The 27,696-nt window shown below is 40.0% G+C and overlaps 1 protein-coding gene across 2 annotated transcripts; it reads right to left on the bottom strand.

The window, feature by feature from the left end:
- Dnajb4 (DnaJ heat shock protein family (Hsp40) member B4) lies at positions 1-27,574 on the bottom strand. Of its 2 annotated transcripts, none has more exons than XM_075981085.1 (3): positions 10,293-10,697; positions 3,266-3,834; positions 1-1,778 (listed from the first exon to the last, which is right to left on the bottom strand). In XM_075981085.1, the coding sequence occupies exons 1-3, from the start codon at positions 10,501-10,503 to the stop codon at positions 1,545-1,547; spliced, it is 1,014 nt and encodes a 337-aa protein (XP_075837200.1). In that variant the 5' UTR covers positions 10,504-10,697; the 3' UTR covers positions 1-1,544. The 2 variants fall into 2 exon arrangements, with proteins under 2 accessions (XP_075837200.1, XP_075837201.1); XM_075981086.1 differs by lacking the exon at positions 10,293-10,697 and adding an exon at positions 27,316-27,574 and having other exon boundaries at positions 534-1,778.
- Between the last annotated feature and the right edge of the window lie 122 nt (positions 27,575-27,696).

The following is a 27,696-nucleotide window of genomic DNA, read 5'->3' as shown; positions in this document are numbered from 1 at the left end:
TGTTGATTGATTCTGTTTATATGACATACTTAGGACAAAAAAAAATCTATCACGAAAAGCAGATGGGTGCTTCAAGAGCTAAAAGGGAAGAGCGGGGAGTGACACGGGCTTCTCATGGGAAAGAGACATAAATGTACTAAATCCATTAACATACACTAGAAAAGGGCATGAAGAAGCTGGGGCATAGTTCCAAGGTCAGAGGCACTTTGTGTGCAGGAGGCTCCCAATCCAGTCATCAACACCAAAAAAAAAAAAAAAAAAGAGGGAGGGAGGGGGATTAGTATAAATGCTATCTTACGAGAATTGTTTCAATAAAACCTCAAGCTATATGCTTATTATAACTTACAAAGAATTTCTAAATCAATTTACATTCTACTAATTTTATAGGGCCCAACATTCATACATAAATATATATTTATAAATGAATATTCATACATAAACATATATGTATGAATATGTATCATTCTGAACGTTGTTTTACAAAAAAAATTCTCATAACATTACTTTTGATAGACATAAAACAGAAGGCAGAATAATTTTTAAATGTAAATATATTTAAAAAATTAAAACACCTAAGAAACACAATCTATATACATGAAAAAGTAAGATATTTATATGCATAACGACTAGGAGCAACATGACCCATGAGCAGCAGTAGTGTCTAGTCTGTCCATATTTGGTTTAACACATAGTGGTAGCTCACTGTTCTTAGGGAGATTATGTAAGGTACATATAGCATATTATGAGGATAGAAGACTATAAATGGAAAATTAATGATAGGTAGCAGTATTTTCTCTAAAAACAAATGTTATTAAACAAATTATCATAAACTAATAAACAAAATGAGCTTATTGTATTCAGTTCAAGATATATAGTCAAAGTTGCATAAAAGTACAGGTGGCCATTTAACAATGCAGTAACTCGGGTTATTGGAGTTTCCACAGGAGATAAACTTTTATCTTCTTTTCTTTCATGAAGAGGGCGGCTCCAAGAGCACTGCAACCATACTCTTAAGAAATGCGACAGCACACGCGCGTGCGGTCACAGTGGAGAACCGCACGCGTCACTACTTTCGCCTACTGGTACCAGCCCGAAGGAGCATTTCTGAAGGTGGCCTGGGTCACACTTCCACGTGACCTTGTCTTTTATTCTCCCCCACATATTACATGTACAGGTAAGAATTTTAATTTCTACTAAGGAAGTCTATCACATTGATCATTTAAAGACACACACAGTAAAGTACTCGGGCGATCTAGAACTTTACTAGAGGTATATCTACTGACCACAAAACCAACTTTTACTTATAAATGAAATACTAAAAGTTTCTGATTTGGGAGAAATGAAATACAATACAGTGAGTGATTTTTTTTCTTCAGCTCTGCTGTAAAAATCCACTTTGCCTATTTGACCCGTCTCTATCCATGCACTTTAATGAACCCTCAGAGGCGTTTACACAGCTTACAGAGAATGCACATCAGTCCACTGCCATTCATTTTATATTTTCAGTGTCTTATCAAAATATGGGTAGCAAGGTTCTTCTCATTCTACGAGGCAGGGAGATGCTTCCTAAGGATCTCTTTGGATGATGACGATATGACATCTGGGAAGGACACATCAAACTCTATTAACAGGTCACCACGCTGGTCGGGGTTTTTTGGAAACGGCAGCCCATATCCAATAATTCTTCTCCTCATCCCAGGTTTCACAATATCACTGATTGACATAGGTATGTTTCTTCCATCCATTGTTGGCACATTAATTGAGCAACCACACAGTGCCTAAAGTGGACCAAATAAAATGAAGTTAATAAACTTCCAAACTGGACAATACAAGATTTTGCTGGGTGGTAAAGGATAATACCATGAAGGTGATATTTTAATTTCCAAACAGATTACAACAGTTATAAAATCTTTTCCCTGTTCTAGAAAATCCATTCAAGAGAAGCATAACCAGATGATACCAGAGACAGAATAGAAAGGAGAAGAAAAGAAAGGAGAAGCAACAGATGTCTTTCACAGTGCCTTAGGAAGCAAACAGTTTGAAGCCGGCAATATTCAAGGTGCAGAAGTTTGAATGGAAGAAAAGAAAGAACTTAGAACTGAGCAGAAGCAAGACCTGCTTCTCTAGAAGGCCTTGAGTGTCTATTAGATGCTTTACAGTTCCTGTTGAACCACAGAGGGACCACAAGCCAGGACTTCACCACCAGAAATGCACAAGGAACTCAGAACATAGGAATGAGTTAGTGACGTCAACGGAGTGGAGCATGAACAGAAAGGTATGGTAGAGGTCTCATGACAGAAAGGACACACGGATCATCCCTTATCGACTGGGACTAGCAAGGGCCCAAACTAAACAAGGTCTGCACTGCATCAGGCTGAGTGAGTACAGAGTGTAGCTCTGAGTCACAGAGAAACTATACAAAGGAAAGACAGCACACTCAGGGAAAGGGAAACATATTTGGGGGTGGAAGTCACATTTCTGCCTTTTAAGATAGTTTGAAACACATGGTAAGGATAAATAATTTAAACAGGGACATGAGCCCATTTCATGGGGTACAGCTGACTCTGAGAAGCAGTGCACATAAGGACTCTGGGGCTGCAGTAAAGTGGTGGTATTATCATCATGTTATATATTTATTATACTTTAATACTTGTTATATAAATCTTACTCCAAACTAATCATTTCAGAACTGTATAAACCAGTGGTTCTCAACCTGTGGATCGCGGGCCCTTTATGAGGCTGGTCAGAAGGCCTTTTCACAGGGGTCTCTGAAGACCACTGCAAAACACAGGTATTTAATTTATGATTCATAACAGTGCAAAATTATTGTTATAAAGTATCAAGAAAAATAACTTTATGGTTGGGAGTCACCACAACATGAAGAACTGGATTAAAGGACTGTAGCAATCTATTAGGAAGGTTGAGAACCACTGGTCTAAATGGATTAAAGAGATGGGGTTTCCAAATGCAGATCTCACAGACCACAACCTAAAACCAGACTAGAGCTAACCCAACCCCAGGCCATGGAGTAGTTAATCAAGCTTGCACTAAAACTGACATTTAAATAGTTAACGTCAGCAGCTAAATTTAGAAACTGTGATGTCATCCCTAAGAGCTGCAGTGGTAGCACTTCCTGGAGAACTGTTACGAGGAGGGGAACAGAGGAGGGAAAGAGGAGGGAAACATGCAGAGCACTGAGGGAAGCCAGCTCCTGTAGGAGAGTTCCCTACAAGCTATCAGCAGAATCACAGTCTTACTAACTTACCTCCCGTAAACTGATTTTAGCGGTATAAACTATATTTGATCCATCTCTTTTAAACTTGGGATGTTCTTTATCTTTAATAATAAAAACAATGTCTGCTGGGATACTGTTTGGTGTTTCGTCACCTTCCCTCGGAAAAGTAATTTTGGTGCCTTCTTTCCACCCTTTTTTAATCTCGATGGTGAGAATTTTGTCCTCAGATCTGTAACTCCTTCCATCAGGGTTTAATCTTTTTCGAGAGATCTTCATCCGTTTGGTGCAGCCACTATATATTTCTTCAAGAGATACTCTAAGTTCATGAATAACAGGAGGGTCTTGCTTGAGACGGGAGGGTCCCACAGAATTCCTGTCTCTTGGATATCCATTCATGCTGAATCCAAAGGCACTAAAGGGGTCTCCATCTATCTCCATATCTTCAGAATCCCGACCTCCACCCATCCGTCTTCCAAAGAAAATTTCAAAGGGGTTGGAGCCTCCAAAAAAGGCTGCAAATGTGGCATGAGGATCCCCATGAAAGGTGTACCTGAAGGTACCTCCTTGTCCATCAGTACCTCCTGCTCCTCCTTTCAACCCTGGTGAAGAGATAAGCGTGATTAGGAAAAGGGTGGAACGCCAGACAGGTGACCATTACGGCCAGAAACATCATTATAATTAAATGGAATAGTTACGCAGCTTCTGAGGAGCCACCCTAAGTTAGAGGTTTAGCTTTCAAATCAGTCCTCCAAATTTTTAGCTTTAACAATTTCTTCTTGAATCCTTGTTTCATAATAAATATGGGAGCTAGTTCCAGGACAGGAACCAAAAAGCTACGGAGAAACCCTGTCTCGAAAAATCAAAAAAAAAAAAAAAAAAAAAAAAAAGAAAAAAGAAAAATAAAAGGAAACCGAGAATCCCTTACCTCAAAAGCTACTGTTCCAAAATACTGAAGTATTACAAATTTAAAAGTTTTAAAGATGTGTATTAAGACGAATTTAATAATCAACAAATAATCTAAATCCTTAAATGCCACTATAACTAATTGATGCAATCAATGATAAGTAATATAATATTTATACTAAGTAGCTCTATTTCATTTTTTTTGCTGATTTTTAAGATTTTATTATTATTTCTAACTATGTGTAGGCATGTGTGTCTGCATGTGGGTATGCACACATGAGTGCAGGTGCCCATGAAGGCCAGAGGCATCAGATCCCTTGCAGTTAGAATTAGAGAGGGTTGTGAGCCTCCTGACATGGGTGCTGGGAATAAGCTTGACTCTTAAGTGCTCACCAATCTCCCAGCCTCCAGCCAGATCTTTTACTGTTTAAGAACTAAATAGAACTAATTCTTGGGAGCAAGGGAAAAAAACTCTAATAAAGAGAACAGTTTGGAAAATGTTTTTGTGTACACTAGATTATTATCATCTAAGATAACAAGACTCCTTAGGTCTACCTTTATTGCATCCTGACTCAAAGCATTTAAACCCAGGACTGAAATCAAGAGCCTCAGGTCTTTCTAGCATGTAACCTGGGCTAGTTATTTCTGTTTGACAGCAGTACTGTGACCTTTTGCCCAACAAAGTAACATGTAGCTGACAAAGATTACATAGCATTTCTACCACATCCTAAAAGAAGATTCAACTAAAACCCACAAAACAACATAGTGATGTTTTAGGAGGCCAATCTTGGCAAAGATTTCTATCATTGGAAGTGAAGTTTCTGGAGAAGCCTTAGAAGAATTCCTAACCAAAAAGTAAGGAGGGAAAAGAAGATTAAAAAACTGTGAAAAACTAGTTTAAACTGGGAGATTCTTACATCCCAAATTGATTTAAGGGCAGGGAAAATATGTTGCTAATTTTTGCATTGCTCATACACATGGGGTTGAAAATGACAGGCACTCCAGTCTACTGAATGAAGAAAATCAACCAATTCTTAAAGTCCTCCTAAATTGAAACTAAAGAAGGTGTTCTGAGGATCAGCCTGAAGACAAAGCAAAAGAAAATAACACATGCAACATGAGATGTAATCATCGTAAGTTCCAAAAAGACTTAATTTTCATATCTTACTGTAATGTTAAAGGGCACACGCACACAGACAGGCAGACAGACAGACAGACAGACACACACACACACAGAGTTAGGGGGAAGAAAGGGAATATGAGTGATAAATCCAAATAGTAGTTGGGGTTTTCCTTGTAGAAGTGGATTGACAAGTCTGGGGTGGGCGTGGTTAAAGTGCAGCTCATTCAGTCTTCCTCTTATAATTTTTGTTAGTACAATTGCAAATCCAAATGTGAAAACGTTAATGACAGACTTCCTTAGATGACGAGAGTAAGTATAGAACTCAAAGTCAGGACAAGGCAACTAAATGAGGACCTAAGTTACCTCAATCACTGTGTCCCTCCTCCCAGAGATCTCACAAAGTAACAGTTAACAGTTGGGTGAATGAGCTTGCCTACCCTTAGCTCTCTAAAAGGCGAAATCTAAATGCTTAGAGCACATAACAGAAAAAAAAAAAGAATAACATTTTCAGTATTACATCATAGGTTTGGCTTTTCTCTAAAACCTCTTCCCTTGCTCCCAAAAATGGTAATTCAGTCAGTATTATAGTCTGTGAGAAAATTTACACACAGCTGAAGTGACTTACTCATCACGGCTGACAAAATTCAGCCTTGGGATTTTTCTAGACATAGAATGGTCAACTATGGGGGCTGGAGAGATGGCTCAGAGGTTAAGAGCACTGACTGCTCTTCCTGAGGTCCTGAGTTCAATTCCCAGCAACCACATGGTGGCTCACAACCATCTGTAATGAGATCTAGTGCCCCCTTCTGGCGAGTAGGTATATATGCAGACAGAACACTATATACTTAATAAATAAAAATTTAAAAAAGCCGGGCGGTGGTGGCGCACGCCTTTAATCCCAGCACTTGGGAGGCAGAGGCAGGTGGATCTCTGTGAGTTCGAGACCAGCCTGGTCTACAAGAGCTAGTTCCCAGGACAGGCTCCAAAACCACAGGGAAACCCTGTCTCGAAAAACCAAAAAAAAAAAAAAAAAAAAAAAAAAAAAAAAAAAGAATGGTCAACTATGTAGGTCAGATAAAGAATGAAGCTACTTTAATAATGAGAAAATCCTACCAAAATGCAGCTGTGATATGGCATGAAGTTCTTGCTGTCTTCTGCGCTGCCAAACACTTGATTCCAACAAGCACATCGTTGGCTAGATAGTTGACCTTAATCCTGTACACTGCAACTCCAATAAAAACAGTCAGCATCCAGCTGGATTCCCTCTGCGCTGAAATGCTTTCTAGTTTCTCGTTTTCTGAAACGACCATCTAGTCAGGGAATGGACTCTAATCCCACTTCTGCCTGAGCCTGAGATCCAGTAGCCAATTTAATATGCAAAACAAATACATTTTGGGGACACTACTCATAGCAATGACTTCTATTACTTATCTGACAAAAAATTAAGAAAAGAAGAAATACTAAAGAATTGAATTTGCAAAGGAGAAATGATGGGGTTTACTAATATTTACTTCAAGGAGACAGAATGTATAAAACTTTTTGATTTGTAGCAAGACTTCAGAGTTATAGAACAAGAGCCTTTCAACAGTTCAGCTCACAAGAACTGAGTAACTTACATATCTCCAGAACACTGAAAACAAAGAGGTGCAGCTGACTAACTGAATTAAAGAGAACAGTAGACTAGATGAAGGCTAATATACCAAAGACTTAAGTTTGAAGACATAAAAGAACTTCCAGCAGCCAAAAAAAATTACTGAGTAAGCAGTAATCAACAGGCAGAGGAGGAGGAAAGGGAGTCAGAACACCAGAGCCCTCCAAGGTGTGTTTTGAGGGGAAATTTTACTTCTTTATTTTTTACATCTTAAAATTGCATTTATTGTGGTCAGCCGGTTGGTCTGTGGGCACATGTGTGCCATGGAATGCATGCAGAGGTCAGAGGACAACTTTCAGGATAGGTCCCAGGGATTGAACCCAGGCCAACAAGCACCTTTACCCAGTGAGTCATCTCTCTGGCCCAATAGAGAAAAAGAGTTTAAGTGTTTAACACAAACTTCTGCTCATGTCTGCTTAGCCAAACCTAACACTTTAGGACAGAGAATATGTCAGAATCCATTCTTAAATTTCTGTAGTTCCATGATTATTTTCAAATGTTTCAGGTGTGGAGAGACCTGATCTATTATTTAATATGCAGACTACATGACAAAGCTAACTAGTATGCAGTTCAAGTGTAAAGAAATTACACAGTTTTACCACTGCCGCCATTCTGAAGCGTTCTCTGCTTCTTACAGCTGACACCTACCTCTCCCTCCAGCCCCAAGCAATCTAGCCCAGCTATCTCTATAGAGCTGTCTTCTCGAGACATCTCCCCTAAACTGAGTTACATAATATATATAGTCTCTTATATCTGGGTTCTTTCACTCAGCATATTTTTCAAGGTCCATCCAGCTGTGATATATTTCATTAAGTGGGTACTTTTAATTGTTAAGAACACCCCATTTGGAGATTATATATATATAGGTTTATTTACTTACTAAACCAGGTGATGCATGCAGGGCCCTCACTAGGGCTGCTGTGAACAATCAGGCACATGTCTTTGTGTGAGCAAATGTTCCCCCCCCTTATAGATTCCTAGGAATAGAACTACTACAGACCATAGTAACTTTAAAATAGAGCTATTTTATTCAATAAAAAAATTCTAAATTTCAAATGTTAAAAGAATTTCACAGCATGGACAAATCAGATTATCTCATACACTTCCCATAGTTCCTTATTTCTGCTCTCCTAGTTCTAAGATGATAATGGGTCAGAGAGGAGGCTCTAGGTAGTAAGTCAGTATTTTTGCATTCTTAGAATTCAGTATTATCTTACTACTGTAGAGGGCTATAGACCGAGGACTATGAGTATAGACAATAAGAAAAAGAGAAAGAAAAAGAAAGCTCCTTCATGACCTCACACAGTGTCCCTACAGCACATGTTTGTGGGGAGGTGTTAAGGATTGAGAGCAGGGGCTCCCACACACTTGACAAGTGCCAGGACACTGAGCTACCCTCCCACCCCAGAGGGTTTAAACTACTGTGTGCTCGTCTACTGAACGGTAAAGAAATGAACCACTTTTCTGTGAGGGAGGAGCTCTAAAAGCTCAACAATTTTCCCTTCCCCTGTATTTACAAACAGCTTATAACTACATAGCATCCCCGAATAATGTGCTGCATGCTGTAAGACGAGAGTCCTGCCTCCACTCCTTCCCTTGCGTACAACACTCATCTGGGCTAGGAACACCAAGAATGAAAAAAGACCCAGGACATACAGACAATGCTGATGTAGGTTTTCAAAAATTAAGTCACTTTGGTAATGATCAAAAAAAACCCAAAAAACAACAACAACAACAAAAAAAAACCCCAAAGTAGCATAATGAGGGACCACTCAAGAAAAGCACTGCCAAAAGGGGCCTTAAAGAACTAAGCGTACCATTGAGTGACTTGAAAACTCTAACATCAAACATGTTTAATAAAGCCTGAATCCTACATGGCATAGTCACAACAGAGACGTGCTTGGAAGGAACCAAATAACCTGCCTTTACCGAGGGGCTTTTATGGGAACTCACAGAACCTCTCCACCTTCTCCAGAGAGGCCAGGGTCCTGGTGATGTCTGGAGGTCCTGCCCGCTCCTGAGACATTCCCATCATGGCATCAGTGGGACCATACTGAGCAGAGAGGCTGAACTGTCCACTACTTGCTTATTTTCAGTTACTCATTTTGTAAGAACCTGACCTTTTGATCCGCACCACTACCAAGGCAGCAGAATAAACCTTAATTCTTGGTACTCTGACCAAGAAAAGAAAGCACGAGGAAAAGAGCCTCCCTACTACTGCACCGAACTGACAATTTAGTTTGCTTAACGCAAAGTGAGTGGCCACTGCATGGCTGTTTGAAGGATTTATTTCTGATTCGGGAAATCCGATGTTTAAATGCTATAAACAAAGGGGAAACAAAGCTGTTTCCATAGCCACAGTGACTTGGAAGACATTTGGGGAAAAGTAATGAAACAGAACATTAGTCCCAAATTTAAGACTTGAAAGCCCAAACCCTATGAATTAAAGCAGTGCTGCTGCTGACTGACTGTCGAAGTCCTACTTTGTGTGCCGCTCATGGAGATGCTGGACAGACCTGAGCTAAGGCCGGAATGGTAAAAAGAGACTATCAAGGTCTCCCGTGCACTTAGCTAACTTCTGCTCTCAGAGGCAAGAAAAAATTATGACTGAGGGAAAGGGAGCTGTCTGTCACGCTTTCCTGTTCACACAGCAGGGAAATTCTGAAAGGAATAGTTAACTAAAAGAAAATCAGTCAGTGCTCTAACTAGGTGGCCATTTTAGGTTTTAAAAAAATTCCGAGATCTTGTTCTCCTGGCACACAATTACTGTTTACAATTAAGCTAAAAAACTTGTCCTGGTATTTTATGACATCAGGGAAATTCTTTCTTCTCTAGGCAGATTGCCCAAAACAACTAGAAGCTAAATGCCTGTGCCTTCTGCGTCTAAGACACACAGCTCTGTCTTGCTCAGTCTCACTAGATTGCTCTACAAAGGCAAAAAACTTCTTGTTTTTTTCTGAATAAAATATAAATGTCACAGAACTGAACTGCCAATCTTAAGATTTTAAATGACTGAAGATTCTATTAATTTTAACAAAAAAAAATCCATTAAGAAAGCAAAACAGGTTGCATAAGACTCTTAAACAATTCATTCCTCAGTACAGGAATTTAAGGCTTCTTTTAAAATATAAGATGCTAAAACTCTAAGTCTGCAGTAGAATATATATAATACAATATTGTTTTTAAAAAAAACCCAAAAGACAAACATGAGCATTTCATTCATAGCTCACTCAAATAATCAAGAATTAGATCTTGTTATTACCAGTCATTTTTCTTTTTATTTTAGGTATATCTGACGATCTAATTTAATGATGATCAGAAAGCTGAGAGACAGGAAAAAGGTAAGATTCGGAGCCAAGGAACAGAAATGTGCAGCTTACCTTCTTCTCCAAACTGATCATATATCTCTCTCTTTTTAGGATCGCTCAATACTTCATAAGCTTCTGCGACCTCTTTAAATTTCTCCTCTGCTTGAGGGGATTTGTTCTTGTCCGGATGAAATTTGAGGGCTTGTTTTCGGTAAGCCTTTTTAATATCTTCATCTGTAGCTCCTTTTTCAATTCCCAAAATTGAATAATAGTCTTTCCCCATTTCGAATGCCTTGAAATGAACTTAGATTTTCCTTTGTAAAAGAAAACAGTGTCCCCGGTCTTAGCAATACAACGATTCCGAAAGAAGAAAGCAAGCTGGGTGTCTTAAAAGTTAAAGCAATCAGCGATTGGGCTCAGCTGTCTGGAGGCAGCAGGCAGCGTCTCTATTAATTCCTTCCCCAGCAGCTCACTCACAGATAAATATACACCACACCAGAGCCGGCCTCCTTCTAGACCCTCCCATTTTCACTACGTGTCTCTGTACTTTCTAGAACAGCAAATGCTACAGGACGTCACTTTCCCAGCGGCCTCTAGGCAAAGTGCTGGGCTGTGTCCCTCCTCCTCCGTGATTAACTATTCCCTTTCCTCTGGCTCTACCATTTTATTTCCTGTGGATTTAGCAAACCAGTATTTCAGCAGAGAATGCCATAACTGCAAACGTAGTTACTCCATTAGAGGTAAAAAGGCAACAGAAATAATTATAGCCATTAGGTATCCCACATTAAAGTGATTATAGAGATAGGAAAGCCCTCAATTTACTGTAGGTATTCCAATCTCAAGTTACCTGGCTGTAAGATATACAGAACTAAAATATGAGGTGTTTACACTTAAAGTCTTCAAACAATTTGGGTCATTTTCAAAATTCCTAGGGTCTATCAATCTGAAAAGGTGAGGAAGTCACTATAATAAAATTTCACATGGTAAAAAGGCTATAATAAAATTGAAAAGCAGAATTTAAACATAAGTGACTGGAGAATGATTTTAACTAGTTTTTAGTAATATTTAATAATTCACTATTTGTAAAAGCTCACTGTCTGTGTTCATTACAAGTAAAGCAGATCTCACTCTGAGGGTCACTGTTTCTAGAAGAAAGGATCAGATTTCAACAGGCTCGGCGCAGATTAAATCTAACCCTGATCAACCCGAAATCTGAACTACTTACAAGAGGCAGCAAGGTAACAACTACATCAAAAACACATTTCTCCTCATTTTAAGTATATACTTACTGACAAAGAGTTTTGAAAACATGGGGAAGAATTCTCCCTTTTTAACATTCCCTGTTATTATAAATATATTTTCTTTTCATTTTTTAAAAAATTTGTTGCTATTTGCTGCAATTTTTTAACTAACGAAGTTTAAATCATATTTACATTTATATGCATGTGATGCTTTCTCCTACAATGTATCTTGAATAAATATGAGAATATTTTTTGTCTCTTAAAGGGACCAAAACCATAACATAGACAACTCATCTTTTATCTCTTATATGGGTTTCCAATCTTGTCTCAACATGTTCCCACTTCTAGGTGAACACTGAAACTCCAGGCCTTGGGTATAGTTACTAGGCAAGACTTTCACTACTGAGCTGGACTCCAGCCACCATTTCTGCTATAATATTGAAAAGATGCATTGCTAAGACAGTATCCAAATACATACTGTATTTAAAAACCCTCCGTGTTTGGAAACTTGAAGGGGGCGCAGCTAAAAGGAAAAGGAAATGGACATACATGCTAAGAGACTTGAAAACTTGGTGGCAATGGAACCGCCCCTGCTTGCCAACGCTCTGATGACTCAGCACTTCTGCAGGCTTGCTTTTGCTGCACAGCCATGACTTCCTAGGTCTGAAACCTCCCACAGCACCTCGCTGCTGGGAATCTCTCACGTGGCCTGCCACAGTCAGAGCTGAGTGAGCTAGCTCACATTTTTTCATCTACCAAGAAATATCAGTATCAAAAAACTTTTTTTCAAATCCAAAGAATCTGGGAGAAAAAGTCACCATGAGACTGCTATTGCGAAAATGCACACACCACCATAGTAAATTATAAATATCTACTTCTAATACAGGTGTGTGTGTGTAGCTCTAGCAGAGAATATGAAGAAAAACTACAATTAGTAACTGACATTCTTTCCCCCCGTAAAATTAAAAGGTTAATATATTTTTGCCCAACTATTAAATCAGATTTTCACTTTCCCATTAACTGGTGGGATGCCATGAAGCTGCAATTCTCTCGTTTTTACTATAAGTAGCGAGGCCAGATGTCTCTCTCCAGTAATCTCGGTACTCAAGAGCATGGATCTCTAAGTCTATCAAAAGCTTAAATGTGGTGACTTTAGCAATGCTAACAGCAACCAGATTGTTGTGCACAACAGTATGTTGAAGGGAAATGCCACTCTATTTGTCTTTTAATCAAGTTTCCTTGCGTGGAATATTATGCTTTAATAATTACAGAAAAGGTATTTTTACACTGAAGATAGCATTTAAACTCCAAAGCCTTGAAGTGTAACACATCATTCCACTGACTCCATCTTCTTCTAATTTGGTATTCCTGCCAAACAAAAACAAATTTCAGCTGATGTGATGGTTCATGCCGAAATCCCAGCACTCTGAGGCAGCGGAGGCCAGCCTAAGGTACAGGGTGAGCCGGAGGCCAGTCTGAGCTACAAAAGAAACCCTAACTTTTTTCTTCTGAGTCACAAGTCAGTCTCAGTTTATGGTAGAGTCTTGCAGGACTGGGCTGACTTCTATATAGGAGAAGGAATTAATTTCAAATTAGGTCACTCAGAAGGCTGAAGGAGGACAATAGCAAATTTGAGGCCAACCTAAGCTACAGAGAGAAACCCTATCTCAATGAATTAATTCAAATAATCTCAAATACTTGAGAACGAATTACCTAATATTTTACTGATACACTTGTTGAAAACGTTTTCTATAAATACTTAATTTTTGAACAGGTTATGTTCAGTCCTGATGTTTCTCATAGTGAATTTGTATAAGAAAATTGTGACTTCCAGTTCCCCACATTCCTACCCAAGAATAAGCAATCTTAGGCTCTTAGGTTCCTAACACTTCTGATAGTCGAGTATCTAACCTCAAATCTAAGTATGTCCAATAGTCATTAAGTCTGTCAAGGTAGTCAGGAATGGCAGTATACCATAATCTCAGAGCTTGGCAGGCTAAGGCCAGACAACTACTACTGAGCTTAGCATAGCCTGGGATGCAGCTGAAGAAAATAAGAGGGGGGCTGGAGAGATGGCTCAACGGTTGAGAGCACTGGCTGCTCTTCCAGAGGTCCTGCATTCAGTTCCCAGCACCCACATGATGGCTCACAACCATCTGTAATGAGATCTGATGCTTTCTTCTAGCGAGCAGGCATACATGCAGGTAGAACACTCTATACATAATAAATAAATCTAAAAAAAAGAAAAGGAAAGGAAAGAAAAGAATGGTGTAGATCTCAGTGAGTGGTAAAATGCTTGTCTGCTATGCAGAAGGAAGGAGGGAGAGAGGGAAGGAGGGAAATACAAGGTGGTACTAAGGAGAATCTACAATGGTTTAAAACAGTCATTTAAAGCAGATTCTGGAGTCAGGACTTCCTGGATTCAGATTCTGTGTGGCCTGGGATCTAAATTCCATTGTCTGTTTCCTTATCTGTCAGTTGGGTTAATATCAATATCGACTTTACAGGGTTACCATGAAGATTAAACATGATATACAGTGTATTTAAATATCGTTGACACTGTGAAGATTACTTTTATGATTTTATTATATGAAATCCAACAACTTTCAGGAAACAATCATGCCATGCATAACACTCTTACTTATAAAAAAAAAAGTAAAAACCATGCTGGTGGTGGCAAATGCCTTTGATCCTAACACTACAGGGAATGAGGCAGGCAGACTTCTGCGTTTGAGGCCAGCCTGATCTACACTGAAGTTTCTACGCTAGCCAAGGCTACAATAGTGAGACCCAGTCTAAAAGGTCAAAATCATTAAACACTCCACACGGCTGGTATCTGTCACACTTTAAGCCGGATTTATTGATTTATAAGCAGGGGTCTCATTGTGCTACCCAGTCTGGACTCAGGGTCCCAGAGTCAGTCAGATGTGGTACACACCTGTAATCTCAGCATTTAGGAGAGGAAGGCAGGACGATCAGGAGTTCAAGACCAGTCTTTGGTTACATAGTAACTTTGAAACCAGCTTAGGCTACCTGAAACACTGCCTCAATACAAAAGAGCACCCAAATCAAACTCCTTTCTCCTCAACCTCCAAAGTAGCTGGGATCATGGAAACACATCCCTTTGCTCAGCAAAAAAATATGTTTGATCGATTCTGGAGTCAGAGGATCTCCCCAGCCTCAATTTCTGTCTATACTTCACAGAGCTCAGTCACCCAGGATCCTTCAAAGTTGTCCATTCTGCTAGAAGGCAAGCATAAAGAAGCTACAAACAAAGCTGGGCATTGTGGTGTGCAACTTCTATCCCAGCCCTCTGGAGGAAGAGGCAGGGAAATCTCTATGAGTTCTAGGAGAGCCAGGGCTATGTGGACAGACTCTGTCTTAGCCCCTCCCCTCAAAGAAAACAAACAACAAAAATAAATAAAAACACCCTTGAAAACAATGAAATTTATAACATATACATAAATTTTACACTATTTTAAGCTGTACAAACTACTTTGCAGCAGTAGAAGTCTACTGATAAAGTCTGCCTTTCCTCTGGATAGCAGTTTGCAAAAACATTAAGCTGCACAGACCAATAACTGCCAGGCTGACCTCAGAGGAGTCAGACGTTCCCCATGCTACCATGCTGCAAAAGGAGCCTTTTCAGGCTTTTCTATCTAAATTCCATTCTTCTCTTACACAGCGGATCTCTTCCAAGCCTTTCTGATAACAGCGATTATATAACAGCAGTTTAGAAAATCCTTTGTTATGCCCTCTGATGTCTATGTTGTGTGTGTGCACATCTGATATTTAAGCAAGAGAGGAATTTTCATAAAGCTTTTCTATAACTATGGTCTAACAACAAGCTATGATATTCTTTTGAATGTTTTTATTTGGGTTTTGAAACAGAGTTTCCCTTCAGAGCAAGTGGGCTCTGAACTCAGGGTCCTGCTGCCTCAGCCTCCTGCATGCTGGAATTGCAGGCCAGAGCCATGATGCCCAGAGCTGCTGTGATAACAATAATTAAATAGACATTCCTCCAATATTAGCATGAAAAGAACATTTTGGCCCAGCACACGCCTGCACTATGATGGGCTGGTGTATTTAACTGAAGGAGCAGGGCTGGGTACCACACTCTGTAAAGAGTCCAGAAAGACAAACAGCCTGACAAGCAGTGCTTACTGACCTCTTTCATTCTGCTGCTCATGTGTCATGCAGCAGGGACGCTTCTGTCAACAGACTAAACCACACAGATGACAGCAATTACATAAGATTCTGTCGCCTAGTAATATCACAGCCATCTTGTGTTAACATGCTGACATTCACACAATGACAAAATCGTCCATGTCAACAAGACGTGTGATTCTGCTAAGAACTGTATTTGGTTCTCATCTTGGCCTTTACTCTCTGCACAAATACAAACATGCTTTCAAGTCTACAGTTGACAATTCAGCTCAGTAAAGTGTGGTGCAAAACAAGTGAACAATTTAATCACCAAATAAATACTACTTAGTCAGGGCTGAAGAGGTGGCTCAGGGGTTAAGAGTATTTGCTCTTTCAGAGGACCCAAGTTTAGTTTCCAGAACCCATAATGTCGCTCACAATCATCCATGTCTCCAGTTTCAGGGGATCCAATGTCTTTTTCTGACTTCCATGGGCACCAGACATGCATGTAATACTATGCATACACGTAGGCAAAATGCTCATGCATGTATATATTTTTAAAAAAAACCAAGTTGGGCTGGAGAGATGGCTCAGAGGTTAAGAAACTGACTGCTGTTCCGGAGGTCCTGAGTTCAATTCCCAGCAACCACGTAATGGCTCACACCCATCTATAATGAGATCTGGTGCCCAGAACACTATATACATAATAAATAAATTTAAAAAAATAAAAATACTAAGTTATTATATGGGTTATAAGACAACTGCAATATAAAAGAAAGACTTGAAATGAAGGTCTAGAGAGATGGCTCAGTGACTAAGAGCACTTCCTGCTCTTGCAAGAGGACCCAGGTTCAGTTTTTTGCACCCACAGGATGACTCACAGCTATTTGTAACTCCAGGTCCAGGGGATCCAACACCTTCTGACCTCTGTGTGTACTGCACACATGTGGTGCACACACAGACATTCAGGCAAAAGACTCATCTGCCTGGAAATAAAAATTAAGATGGACCTTTAACCCTAGCACTTGGGAGGCAGAGGCAGGCAGGTCTCTGTGAGTTCAAGGCCAGCCTGGTCTACAAATCAAATTACAGGGCACACAGGGCTGTTACACAGAAAAACCCTGTCTGAAAAACAACAAAATAAAAATAAAATAAAAATAAAAATCTTCAAAAAAATAAAACCTTGGAAAGGAGTTGGCTCTGCATACTTAGCTTTGCCACCTGAGTTCTGGTCTGAGGGCTAGAAAAGTCATGCACTAAGTGTTGAGTCCCTCATTTATACAATGACTAACACTTTCTGCCTCATGAGAGGGACCCAAGAATCAGAAAACAGGGGCTGGAGAGCTGACTGTACGGTTAAGAGCACAAACTAATCTCTTGCAGAGGGCCCGAGTTCAGTACTTCCCAGCATCAGTGTTGGGTGACTTATCCCTGACCAGAACCCAGGGGGTCTGCTGCCTGTATCTACACAGATGCAGTCAACTGTCACATACTTACACACAGATTCACAGACACGATTACAAATAAACCTTTACAGGAGCAAGAAAATACATGGCAGTGAAATACTATGCAGATATTAGCTGTTGTCCTCCCTCCACGCCGACTGGTTGGTATGGAAACGGCTTCAGAATAAACAGGGATGCAGCTCCATGGTAGAATTTGTCTTGCATGGCAAGGTCCTGAGCTCAATCTTTTGGAAAAAAAAAAAAAAGGAGTAGGAAGAGAATGTGAGCAATGACTTGAACTTCTGATAGATTCTGAAAGAGAGAGGGAAGGGAGAAGGTTTAACACGTGGATCAGGAACACAAAGTCGGGATGAAGAGATCACAACGCTAGCCTACAGAGGAGGAGGCTGGCCAGGTAAAAGTAAGGGAATGAGAAGGACTAGTCAGACTGTTCAAAGTTTCATTGTTATTTTGAAAACTGTGCGTTCATGCTCTTCAAAAGGTACTGCTTCGGGGTTGCAGAGGTGGCACTGTGGTTAACAGATTTCCATCTTCTAGAAAATCTCAGTTCCATTTCCACTACCTACATCAGTCAGCTATAACTACAGCATCAGGGGATCTGACATCCTCTTCTGGCCTCTTCAGGAATGGGCACACACATGGCACACACCACACTCCTACACACACACACACACACACACACACACACACACAATTAGATAAAACAGAAATCTTATTTTTAAGAGGCCACTTTAAGGTCAGCTTTGTAGGTATAAGCACTTGCTGCTGAGCCTGAAAACCTGTTTCAATCCCCAGGACCCATAAGCACGTGGTGGCACACAGACCCAACGTACACAAATGTATTTCTTAGGTGCCAGTTCAAGTAGCTTGCATATCATAGAAAAGGCTCTAGCTTCCATCCCCAGTGCTGAAAAAAGAAAAAGGAAGGAAAAAAGCTAATTCTGTCCAACTGTTTGGTCATCCAAATATTAAGTGACAATTTATTTTGAAGCTTGTGAAATTATTTTTTTGGTTTTCTTAGCAAAGTAATTTTAATGAACATTTTTATTAATATTTTAACTGTCCAAAAAGCACTTAGATGTTGAACCATAAAGGTCAACAAGAGATAGAATTGTATCAGGAGTGGTTCTCCAGGGACTACTGTCTCTCTTGTCTAAAATATCCAGCAGTCATCACTATAGCTATGTAATTCTAAAAATTTTCAATTTTTGATACTATGTTATTGCTCAACTTTATAATACTTTCCTTATACGAGTGGTTCTCAATCTTCCTAATGCTGCAACCCTATAATATAGTTCCTCATGTTGTGGTAAGCCCCAGCTATACAATTATTTTCATTGCTATTTCATAACTATAATTTTGATACTGTTAAAAATTGTAATGTAAATATCTCTGTTTTCCAATGGTCTTAGGCAATCCCTGTAAAAGGGTCGGTCAACTCTTGAAGGGGTCATGACACACAGGTTGAGAAACACTGCCCTATACAAAGCATAATAGAATATATACATCTAAACTGATTTTAATTATCTTCAAAGAGATACAAAGTAAAAATTTAAAAACTTAAAGAACAAGCCTTTTAAAATAATGTGAAAGTAAAACTGCTTTAAGCTTACTAGATATTATAACAAGCCGTCAGCACTGGCCGCACACCTTTAATCCCAGCACTCAGGATGGGGAGGCAGGCAGATCTGAGTTTGAGGCCAGCCTGGTTTACATAGTGAGTTCCAGAACAGCCAGGGCTATGTAGAAACACAAACAAAATCCACTAGTCATTGGGAAACAGTAATCAGAAATATTCCCTGCTTCAAAAATTTCCTGAATGTGAATAATTTTTTTTTGAGGAGTACAGAATTTCTTCAAACTGGGACATTTAAATGTTTCCTAATATAATTTCCAAGTAACAATTAGTCCTTCTTTATTACTTTGTTTTAATAGGAAGTAACCCAAAGTTTACTAGGAACTTCAAAACAAAAAGGGAGCTAGTATACTTACCTAGCATCTTGTGATCTACATTATAGTGTTCCTGGAGCGGGGGTGGGGCCTCAGTGGGTAGAGTCCTGCGCAGATCCCCAGCACCCTGTCAAAGCCAAGTAAGTGCCTATACCTGTAAGCTGGGGAGTGTGGGAGGAGCTACAGAGGCAGCAGATGCTGGGCGCTTGCTTGCCAGTCTAGCTGGAACAGCTAACTCCTAGCTCTGGGTTCAGTGAGATACTGTCTTAAAAAGAAAGGTAGAGAGTGATAGAGGAAGACATTCCACATTTACCTCTGCCACACAGAACACACACACACACACTTTTTTGTTTTGCATTCGATATTTACCTCTGGCAGAGACACAAACACACGCACACTTTTTTTGTTTTGTTTTTACACTTATTTTAAACATCAATATTGGAGGCCAAAATAAACTGAGATTCTCGATCATTTTATATGTCTTGATATACTGATGACATGCTTATAATAAGTATGTTAAAAGATCACTGTGACATGCAATCCACATTCAACTGCCAACAAGATACTATATATTTTTGGGGGGACTAAACCTTTGAAATCACTGTGTAGCCACACTTACGGCGTATCCTGCCACCCTTAAAATGTTTCATACCATTTGTTTAAAAAAAGGATAAAGGGATTTGAAACAAAAGCCAGTACTGTCTTTAAGGTAGTGATAATGGCTGATTACATATGCTCAGGAGTTGGGGATTTAGCTCAGCGGTAGAGCACTTGTCTGGCAAGAACAAAGTCCTGGGTTCAGTCAGTCAGGGCAAAGGGGAATGGGGGGAAGGGGAAAGACAAAATTACAAATAAAACAAAACAAAGAACCAAATCAAAACCAAGATACCTTCACATGCTTAAGCAAGAAATACTAGCATGACGCTCAAGGTAAATTAACACTAGGAAACAGATTGGTGTGGTTTTTTTGTTTCTTCATTCCTAGAATTTTTTCCCTCATAAACAGGCAGAGAAGGAATTAAGTGGCTGTGCATAAAGCAAGAACCGTAGCTTCGCAGGGCGGTGATGGTGCACACCTTTAATATCTGAGTTCGAGGCCAGCCTGGTCTGCAGAGCTAGCTCTATGAAAGCCAAGGCTATACAGAGAAACCCTGTCTTGAAAAACAGAGAGAGGAGAGAGAGAGAGAGAGAGAGAGAGAGAGAGAGAGAGAGAGAGAGAGCGAGCTGTAGCTTCTCAGGCAAGTAGTACAAGAAAAGGATGTTTATGACCCGAGAAGAAGCAGGTGGAGATGGGTTGTCCCACGGGAACATAGGGCTCCTAGCCAACACTGTGACCAACTGGCTGCCCAGCAGGATATTTAGCTTGCTATGTATTTACAGCTATAAAACACTTGAGTTTAAACAGTAACAAGTTTTACTACAAATCACATTACACCCATACAGGTATAATCAAACTGATGCTACTAAGGAGACTTAACCACAACTCAAAGATTTATTGACAGCTACCAAAAATAAGCAATATGATATGCATAAAAATGAGCAAACCAATGCTAATGAAATTCACGAGCCACTATAAAACTGGGTAACTGATTGCTTAATTCCAAATACAGTGGGCTCAAACTTGCTTTCTGCCTAAAGAGGGCAGATTTGAAATAGAAATTGCGTAAATGTTTTTTAAGTAAAGTGTTTATTGGCCAACAAGACAGCTCAGTAGGTCAAGGTGCTTGCTACCGAGCCTGATGGCCTGAGTTGAATCACCAGAGCTCACAGGAGAGGAGCAGAAACAGCACTCTGACCTCCAACATTCATGCCTCGGCCACACACCTATCAATATACACAAACAGAAATGAATGTAGTAAAAAACAAACATATAGTCTTTTGGTTATCTGGACAAAGTCAGCATATCCAGACAACACTTAGGAGACCCCACTGGATAGATCATTGGCTGTGTCGTCACTGGCCCACAGAGGTTTCCACTGTAAATACAGAAGGTACTTACTATCATGGCCTTCACCAGACAGTGGTGGAATTGAGCAGTTAAAGCCAGGACTAGATGACAGATAATGTCTAAATATTTACTGACTGGCCACTAACAGGAAAATGTTTGCTGACCCCCACTATGTACAAATTATTTCTCATGAAGGACAGGGCAGTATTTTAAAAAGTACTAAACAAAAAAACCCCTGAATTTTGCAAAATTCTTTTGACATATACTTTATATAATAAACTCTCAGCCTGGGCATACCTGCCAGAGGGAACATATAATACGTATAGGAATATCTGGGGTGTACACTGAGCTGTTCTCAAAGGCAGTGCATGTGTTATAAATTCTGTGTCATTATCCCTACGGGAAATACAGGTTCCTGCAAGCCTCTGGTCATATTTTCATCAGCCACCCCAATACATAACCTTCTTTTTTTATGTATTCCTACTTAAAGATCCCTATTTTATATTGTTGACTCACTGACATTCGCTCATGGCCAATAGCAGTTAAGTCATGCTGGAATGAAGTTAAGCGAAGATAAAACAAGAACGCAGAAGACCTTGGGTTGAATAATTGGCTCAAGTGCTGAGCAAGCATGAGGACCTGAGCTCAGATCCCCAGCACTCACAGAAAGGCTGCCATGGCTGTGTCTCTAATCCCTGTGCTACCGGAGCAGAGAAAGGAAGACCCTGCATGCTCACTGCAGCTAGCCTAGCTTCAACAGCAAGCTCCAGGTTCAGTATGAGGTCCCAGCTCAAAAGAAAAAAAAAGGTAGAGAGTAAGAAAGGGAAGGAACCCATTTAGCCTCCGGTGTATGTGCACATACACACATTAAGGAAATAACTTTTTTAAAAGAATGGTTCATAACTTGACCTGTTTCATAAGATGCACATAATACTCAGTATATGTGCATCTTCAAATGACCCTAATCATTTTGAGTATTGATCTGGGGATAAAAATAAATTTTGTGAAGAAGGCAGATTCATAAATACAGAACTGGCAAGAAGTAAGGCTTAAATGTATAATGATGTGTCACTACCAAAGACCTAAGACCAGCTTAAAAAATTCCAAGCACAGCAATATTGAAATTACCTGTCCCAAATGGTATGCCATGATATTTGTTATCTTCAAAGCAAAGGTGCTACCCTTTACTCCAGAAACCCTCCACACAGCTGATTCTGCCTTGAGTCCAGCTGGAGGTTGTGCTGCCATGGCCCTGAATGAGGGTAGACTCCTAATCCACACTTGTCGCCAGAAATCAGCTCACTTATTACTATATAAATGTATCCCTTTTCCACTAGGCTGAAATCTCCCAGAGGGATCTCCCTCCCTCCCTCGTTCTCCCTTCTTTCTCCTTCCTGTTTTCTCTGCCAGAACAAGACCTTTACATAACACACTGCTAAACCTCTGCTGAATGAAGGAGCAGAAACGGGTAACTACAGGACGTAAAGTAAGATGTGTAGGATATAAAGAGACAAATGGAAAATGTAAATACATCCTACGCAATTTTCCAACCAGCTCAATGTGTATGAAGTTGAATGTCAAGCTCATTACATATACGCTGCATTTCTGTTTATAACAAAATTTATATTATGTTTGTCCCAACAGACAAAAGCAGAAACAATGCCTCAAGAAGTTCATACTCTAGAAAACAGGATCTCAAGCAAAGAACTGGACCGTTAGCATGGAACGAGTTTGGGGCCGGCGTGGTCAGATGCGCTCAGTGCTGCCTGACCTGTTCCCACTTGTGACTTGGCCAGTACTCAGCTCTGTACTCAGGGTTAAAAACAGACCCTAAGGATTGAGATGACAACAATGAGCAGTCATGAAGTTATTTTAAATACTGTAACTTACACTAGGAGGGAAGTTTTAGCTAGATGAATGACCTATCTGGTCGTTAGGCTTTTCCCAGCCCAATCTTTCAATCCCTTGTCTACTGAAACAGACTCTTACTACCCAGACTGATAGAAACGGAGACTTGACAAAGTGACTCGTGATTTCACTGATCCTATGGACCAAGACTATCGTCATGAAGGTGGCATTTTTACCGTCTACTCTGCCTGCCCAGACTCCAGCTCAATGCCCAGCTCTTTTTTTTTTTGCATATAAAAATTTTACTCTTATGTAAAGTACAAAATTTGATCACACTGAATACATTTATAGGGTTTCTCTGCAGTATGAATTTTCTCATGATTTAGATTATTCATACATGCAAATGCTTTACCATACTGATTACATTCATAGAGTTTATGTCCAGTTGTGATCTTTCATGCATTTAGAGTACTGTGAAGTGAAAAGGCTTTAACACACTCATTACATTACATTATAATGCCCAGCTCTTTTATGGATTGAATAAATAAAAGAGTTACTGAGTACCTACTAGGTGTCAATCCTATCAATCTTAAGTTCAAGGTCAGCCTGGACTGCATAAGATCCTGTCTTGAAAAGAAAAAATAAAAATGAAAACAAAAACTACCATTCTATTCTGAAGGAAAGTATCCTTAGCTATTACAAGACAAAATGGCGTAAGAAGTGCTATCATAAATCACAGGAAAACAGTAACTTTAGCTGGTCTGTGTAAAAAAAAAGTTTCATTTTCCTCTTAAGTATGTCTCTTTAAATGCATTTCAAAACAATGAGATCTATTAATATAAAGCAAAAGAGAATCAGAAGACAAAATCCAGAATGTCCATAGCTAGACAAAGAAATAGAAATATCATTAGAGAAATAAAACTCTACTAAGAACAAAACTGCTATTCCAAGTGAGTCTTATATCCCGTTCCCACCCGTCTTTACCTAAGGGTTTCCTGGTTAAGATCTTCAGTTTTCTACACAATCTATTTCCAGAGGGAATGTTATACAGGAAAAGTAGAGGTCCCGATTACAAAAGCATGGCCATTTGAGTTCTACACATTTAATATGTGAATCCATGGTTACCTAAATATTAAGGCATGAACCACTGGGAAAAGTCCTTTTTTTTTAAATTAAATTTTTGTAAGTATTTTGAAATCTTCTCTTAAATTGCCTATTCTTTCTAAGATTTAAATATCACATTTAAAGAAAATATTTTTAAGTTCAGATTTTTAAAAAAAAAACCATAGATTTATATTATGTTGCCTCCTTAAGCAGTACAGCTAGAAATCATCTAAGAACCAATATTCAGGGGCTGGAGAGATGGCTCAGTGGTTAAGAGCACTGACTGCTCTTTCAGATGGACCCGGGTTCAATTCCCAGTATCACATGGCAGCTTACAACTGTCTGTAATTACAGTTCCAGGGGACCTGACACCCAAGGCAAAAAGAAAAAAAAAAAAAGAACCAATATTCAAATATTTGATGTTGAGTAAATATGTATAACTCTGAGCAATATGATCAAAATATGTGTATGAAAATGTCAAGAAGATATGTTATTAATATTTTGAACATACTACTCTACCTTAAATTACAAAGCTGATAGTAGTTCTGATAGGCTGTACTTTGGCACCCTATCAGGATATATATATAGCTTAGTGACAGGAGTGTCTGCTTTTGACCTTCTCCATGGGGAGGAGAAAAGCTCTCTGGTACTTTAAAACTTCAATTTATTCAAGCAAATAGTGATCCATGAATTAGGCAGTCACTCCCAGATATGATTTTAGGGGTCTGCGAGTGACTCTGCCCAACTTTTTATGTGGGTTCTGGAGATCTGAATTCGTCTTCAGACTAATGCAGCAAGAGCTCTTACCTGATGAGCCAATCTACACAGACCCTGGATTTTACCAAGCCCATTTGAACACAGCTATTTAAAATGTACTATAATTCCTGGAATCTCTTCGTGAGCCTGAGAATACAGATGAATTAACACATTTTATAGTACCAACTTCCAGTGGCATAGAACTGTGTGATTCCTGAAGAGTTCAGAAGTGCTCTTCTGAAGGTGGCAAGGCACTTAGGAGCACTGCATAGATGAGAAATCTCAGACACAAGATCAATAAATGAACTAAAACGTAGTTTGGGCCCAACATTTATTTACACAACAAATAACTAAACTGTCAGCCTAGTGGTAGTGATGATAATGATGGAGATGATGGCATTGCTCCCCAGTTTACACTCTAAGGGAAATAAGAGTGTAAACAACACAGACAAACACTATAAGACATGGTGATAAGCGAGGGGTTGCCGAACTGCTTGACAAGAGCCATCAGAGAGCTGAGGCCTGAAGGACGCAGTCAGATCATGCATGTATGGCAGGGGCTCCAGGACCTTCAGCAGAGGAAGAAGCAAGATAAAGACTGAGGCAGGAAATTCGTGGCTAACAAAGTGAACAAACAGCTGCAGGAAGAGCATAAGAGAAGAGGAAGAAATGTATAGAGAAACTAATTACACAGAGCTCTTCTAGGGAAAGGATTCATAGTGTAATTGGAACTATACAGAAGAGATCTGTTTTCAAGAAATCAAGAAATGATGAATGAATTGTAATATAGTCAGAAAAGCATTTGAACTACAAAAAGGCAGATGAGTATAGTTCTTGGATGATATTTTTCAACACTGGGTACGTTACTTTTGAATCCTTATATATTATATACATTTATACAAATTTTCCCAATTTTTAAAAAATTATTTCACTGTACATGGTCTAGTGTCTTTATGTGTGTGTGCCTGGTGCTTTGAGGTTAGAAGAGGACGTTGGTGCCCACCCCTGGGTCTGGAGTTATGATGGTAACTGTCATATGGGTGGTAGGAACTAAACCTTGGTGCTCTGGAGGAGCAGCCAGGGATCTTATCAGTTGAACCATTTCTCCAGCCCCACAAATTCCTTACTGAATCACAGAAATAAACAGGAAGGACCAAAACTAAAGTGTCACCCTTTCGGTTCAGAATACAGTGGTGGTAACTTGGGCCGGGGCTGGAAGCAGCAGAGGTAAAAATCAATGGACCTGAAAACATATATTGGTGATATGGTCAGTAAGGTCTTTCTGATGGACAGACAAAGGGCAGGGATACGAATCAAGGAAATCAACAGCTCTCAGTCAGAGCTTTTCAAGGTGTTAAGCTCAAGGTCTGAAGATATTTTTAGTTATCACAATTGGTGGTGCATGGGAGGGATGTGGATAGCGTTCTAGGCAAGTACAGGCCAACAAGGCTCTAAATACTATAGCGTGCAAACCACACAGCAAACAATTATCAGGTTCAAGATCTCACTGGTACCTAGTCTGCAGGGTGGTGGTGGTGAACGCCTTTAATCCCAGCACCTGGGGGGCAGAGGCAGGCAGATCTATGAATTCCAGGAGAGCCTGGTGTACAGAGCAAGCGCCAGGACAGATTCCAAAGTTACACAGAGAAACCCTACCTCAAAAAACAAAACAAACAAGTCAGTCTACACTGATTCCAACGTATTCCATTCTAGGATATCCACATTTCCAGTATATATAATGTTTTTTTGAAATTAGAAATGGAGGTTCTTTTGGTATTTACAAAAAAATTAAATAATGATAGAAGGGAGTAAATAATACTCTGGATTATTTTGATCAGAACATTTAATTGTTGTAAATCTAGTTAATGAAATAAAAAAATATTTACTGATGAATAAATGCCATTTGCCGGGCAAGGCTTTCTTAAAATTGCGACTGAGTATTTTTTAGGAACTCTTCGAGGTTTTACACCCTGGTATGATTAAATCTGTAGCCCAATACCGTTACTGTTTTTCCAAATCCACAAACATTCTGAGATAATTCAACACATGTAAAAAGGGTGAGCTGAGCTATAAAATGGCCGAGGCAGAGCTGGGTAAAAGAAAACCGCTGGTTTTATCTGCTAGCACATGACTTGTTAACTGATCTATGGGTCTTGAACCTGAGGGCACATTAGCTTCCTTCCGGTTATCAGGAAGCCGGTAACATATATTTCTCGCATTCTAAGACTCCTGATAAGAAAGTGTTCTTAGACTGAGACGGGGAAGGGGGGGGGGGATAACATACAAAATGCTATTCTTTCTTAGCAAGTTGGGGACTGGGGTCATTGTGGCACACAGAAGTTGAAATAGAACAGGACTTAAGAACCCTCCCTCACCCCAGTAATTGTTTGCATTAAATTAGGCATGCTCAGGAACGGTCTGGGGAGATGTGTAATTATTGGCACATAAAGCAAATACTAGAAATAGCCTAATAAAAATCATCTAGTCCAGAAAACTACATTTATCTGCGGGCCCGCAGGGGGTGGGGAAAACTTAATCAAGCCAATTTGGGTGAACAAGACCACCCATATGGCCACGAGATTGGCCGAATGACACACAACGCTGAGGGGTCTAACACTGAACGTCACAACACTCACGTTTTTAAAGGACAAAGGGCGGTCATAGTTTCACCATCCGCTCACCCACATTATTTTTACATAGACACTCGATAGGTAGCAAACGATCGGGAACTAAGGGCCCGGCGGGCGGTCTGATCATGCCCACGTGTGACCCCCCCGACAGCCTGGCAGTCGCAGGCGGCGGCAGCTCAGCACCCCGAAGGATGCTGGGCTCCCGCCGGGGCCGCAGACGGTTCTGCAGCGTCGCCGCGGACGCGCGCGCGGCCCTCGGGGTCTCGCGGGACACTGTTGCGTGACATCCACGCCCGGCGGCGTCAAGCGCCTCACTACGGAAACAGGGAAGGACACGCGCTCCGAGGACGCGGCGAGGCGCCCAGAGCAGGAGCAGACGCCACGGCG

This window comes from Microtus pennsylvanicus, chromosome 7, assembly GCF_037038515.1.
Source record: "Microtus pennsylvanicus isolate mMicPen1 chromosome 7, mMicPen1.hap1, whole genome shotgun sequence".
In the NCBI taxonomy this organism is placed as follows: Eukaryota; Metazoa; Chordata; class Mammalia; order Rodentia; family Cricetidae; genus Microtus; species Microtus pennsylvanicus.
Note: the sequence above shows the minus strand (reverse complement) of the source record. Positions and strands in the feature narration are given on the sequence as shown.

Coding starts and splice junctions, on each gene's coding strand:
- Dnajb4 (XM_075981085.1), bottom strand. CDS start 10,503: ATGGGGAAAGACTATTATTCAATTTTGGGAATTGAAAAAGGAGCTACA. Junction 3,835..10,292: donor TGATCAGTTTGGAGAAGAAG/GTAAGCTGCACA, acceptor TCTCTTCACCAG/GGTTGAAAGGAGGAGCAGGA. Junction 1,779..3,265: donor CTAAAATCAGTTTACGGGAG/GTAAGTTAGTAA, acceptor GGTCCACTTTAG/GCACTGTGTGGTTGCTCAAT.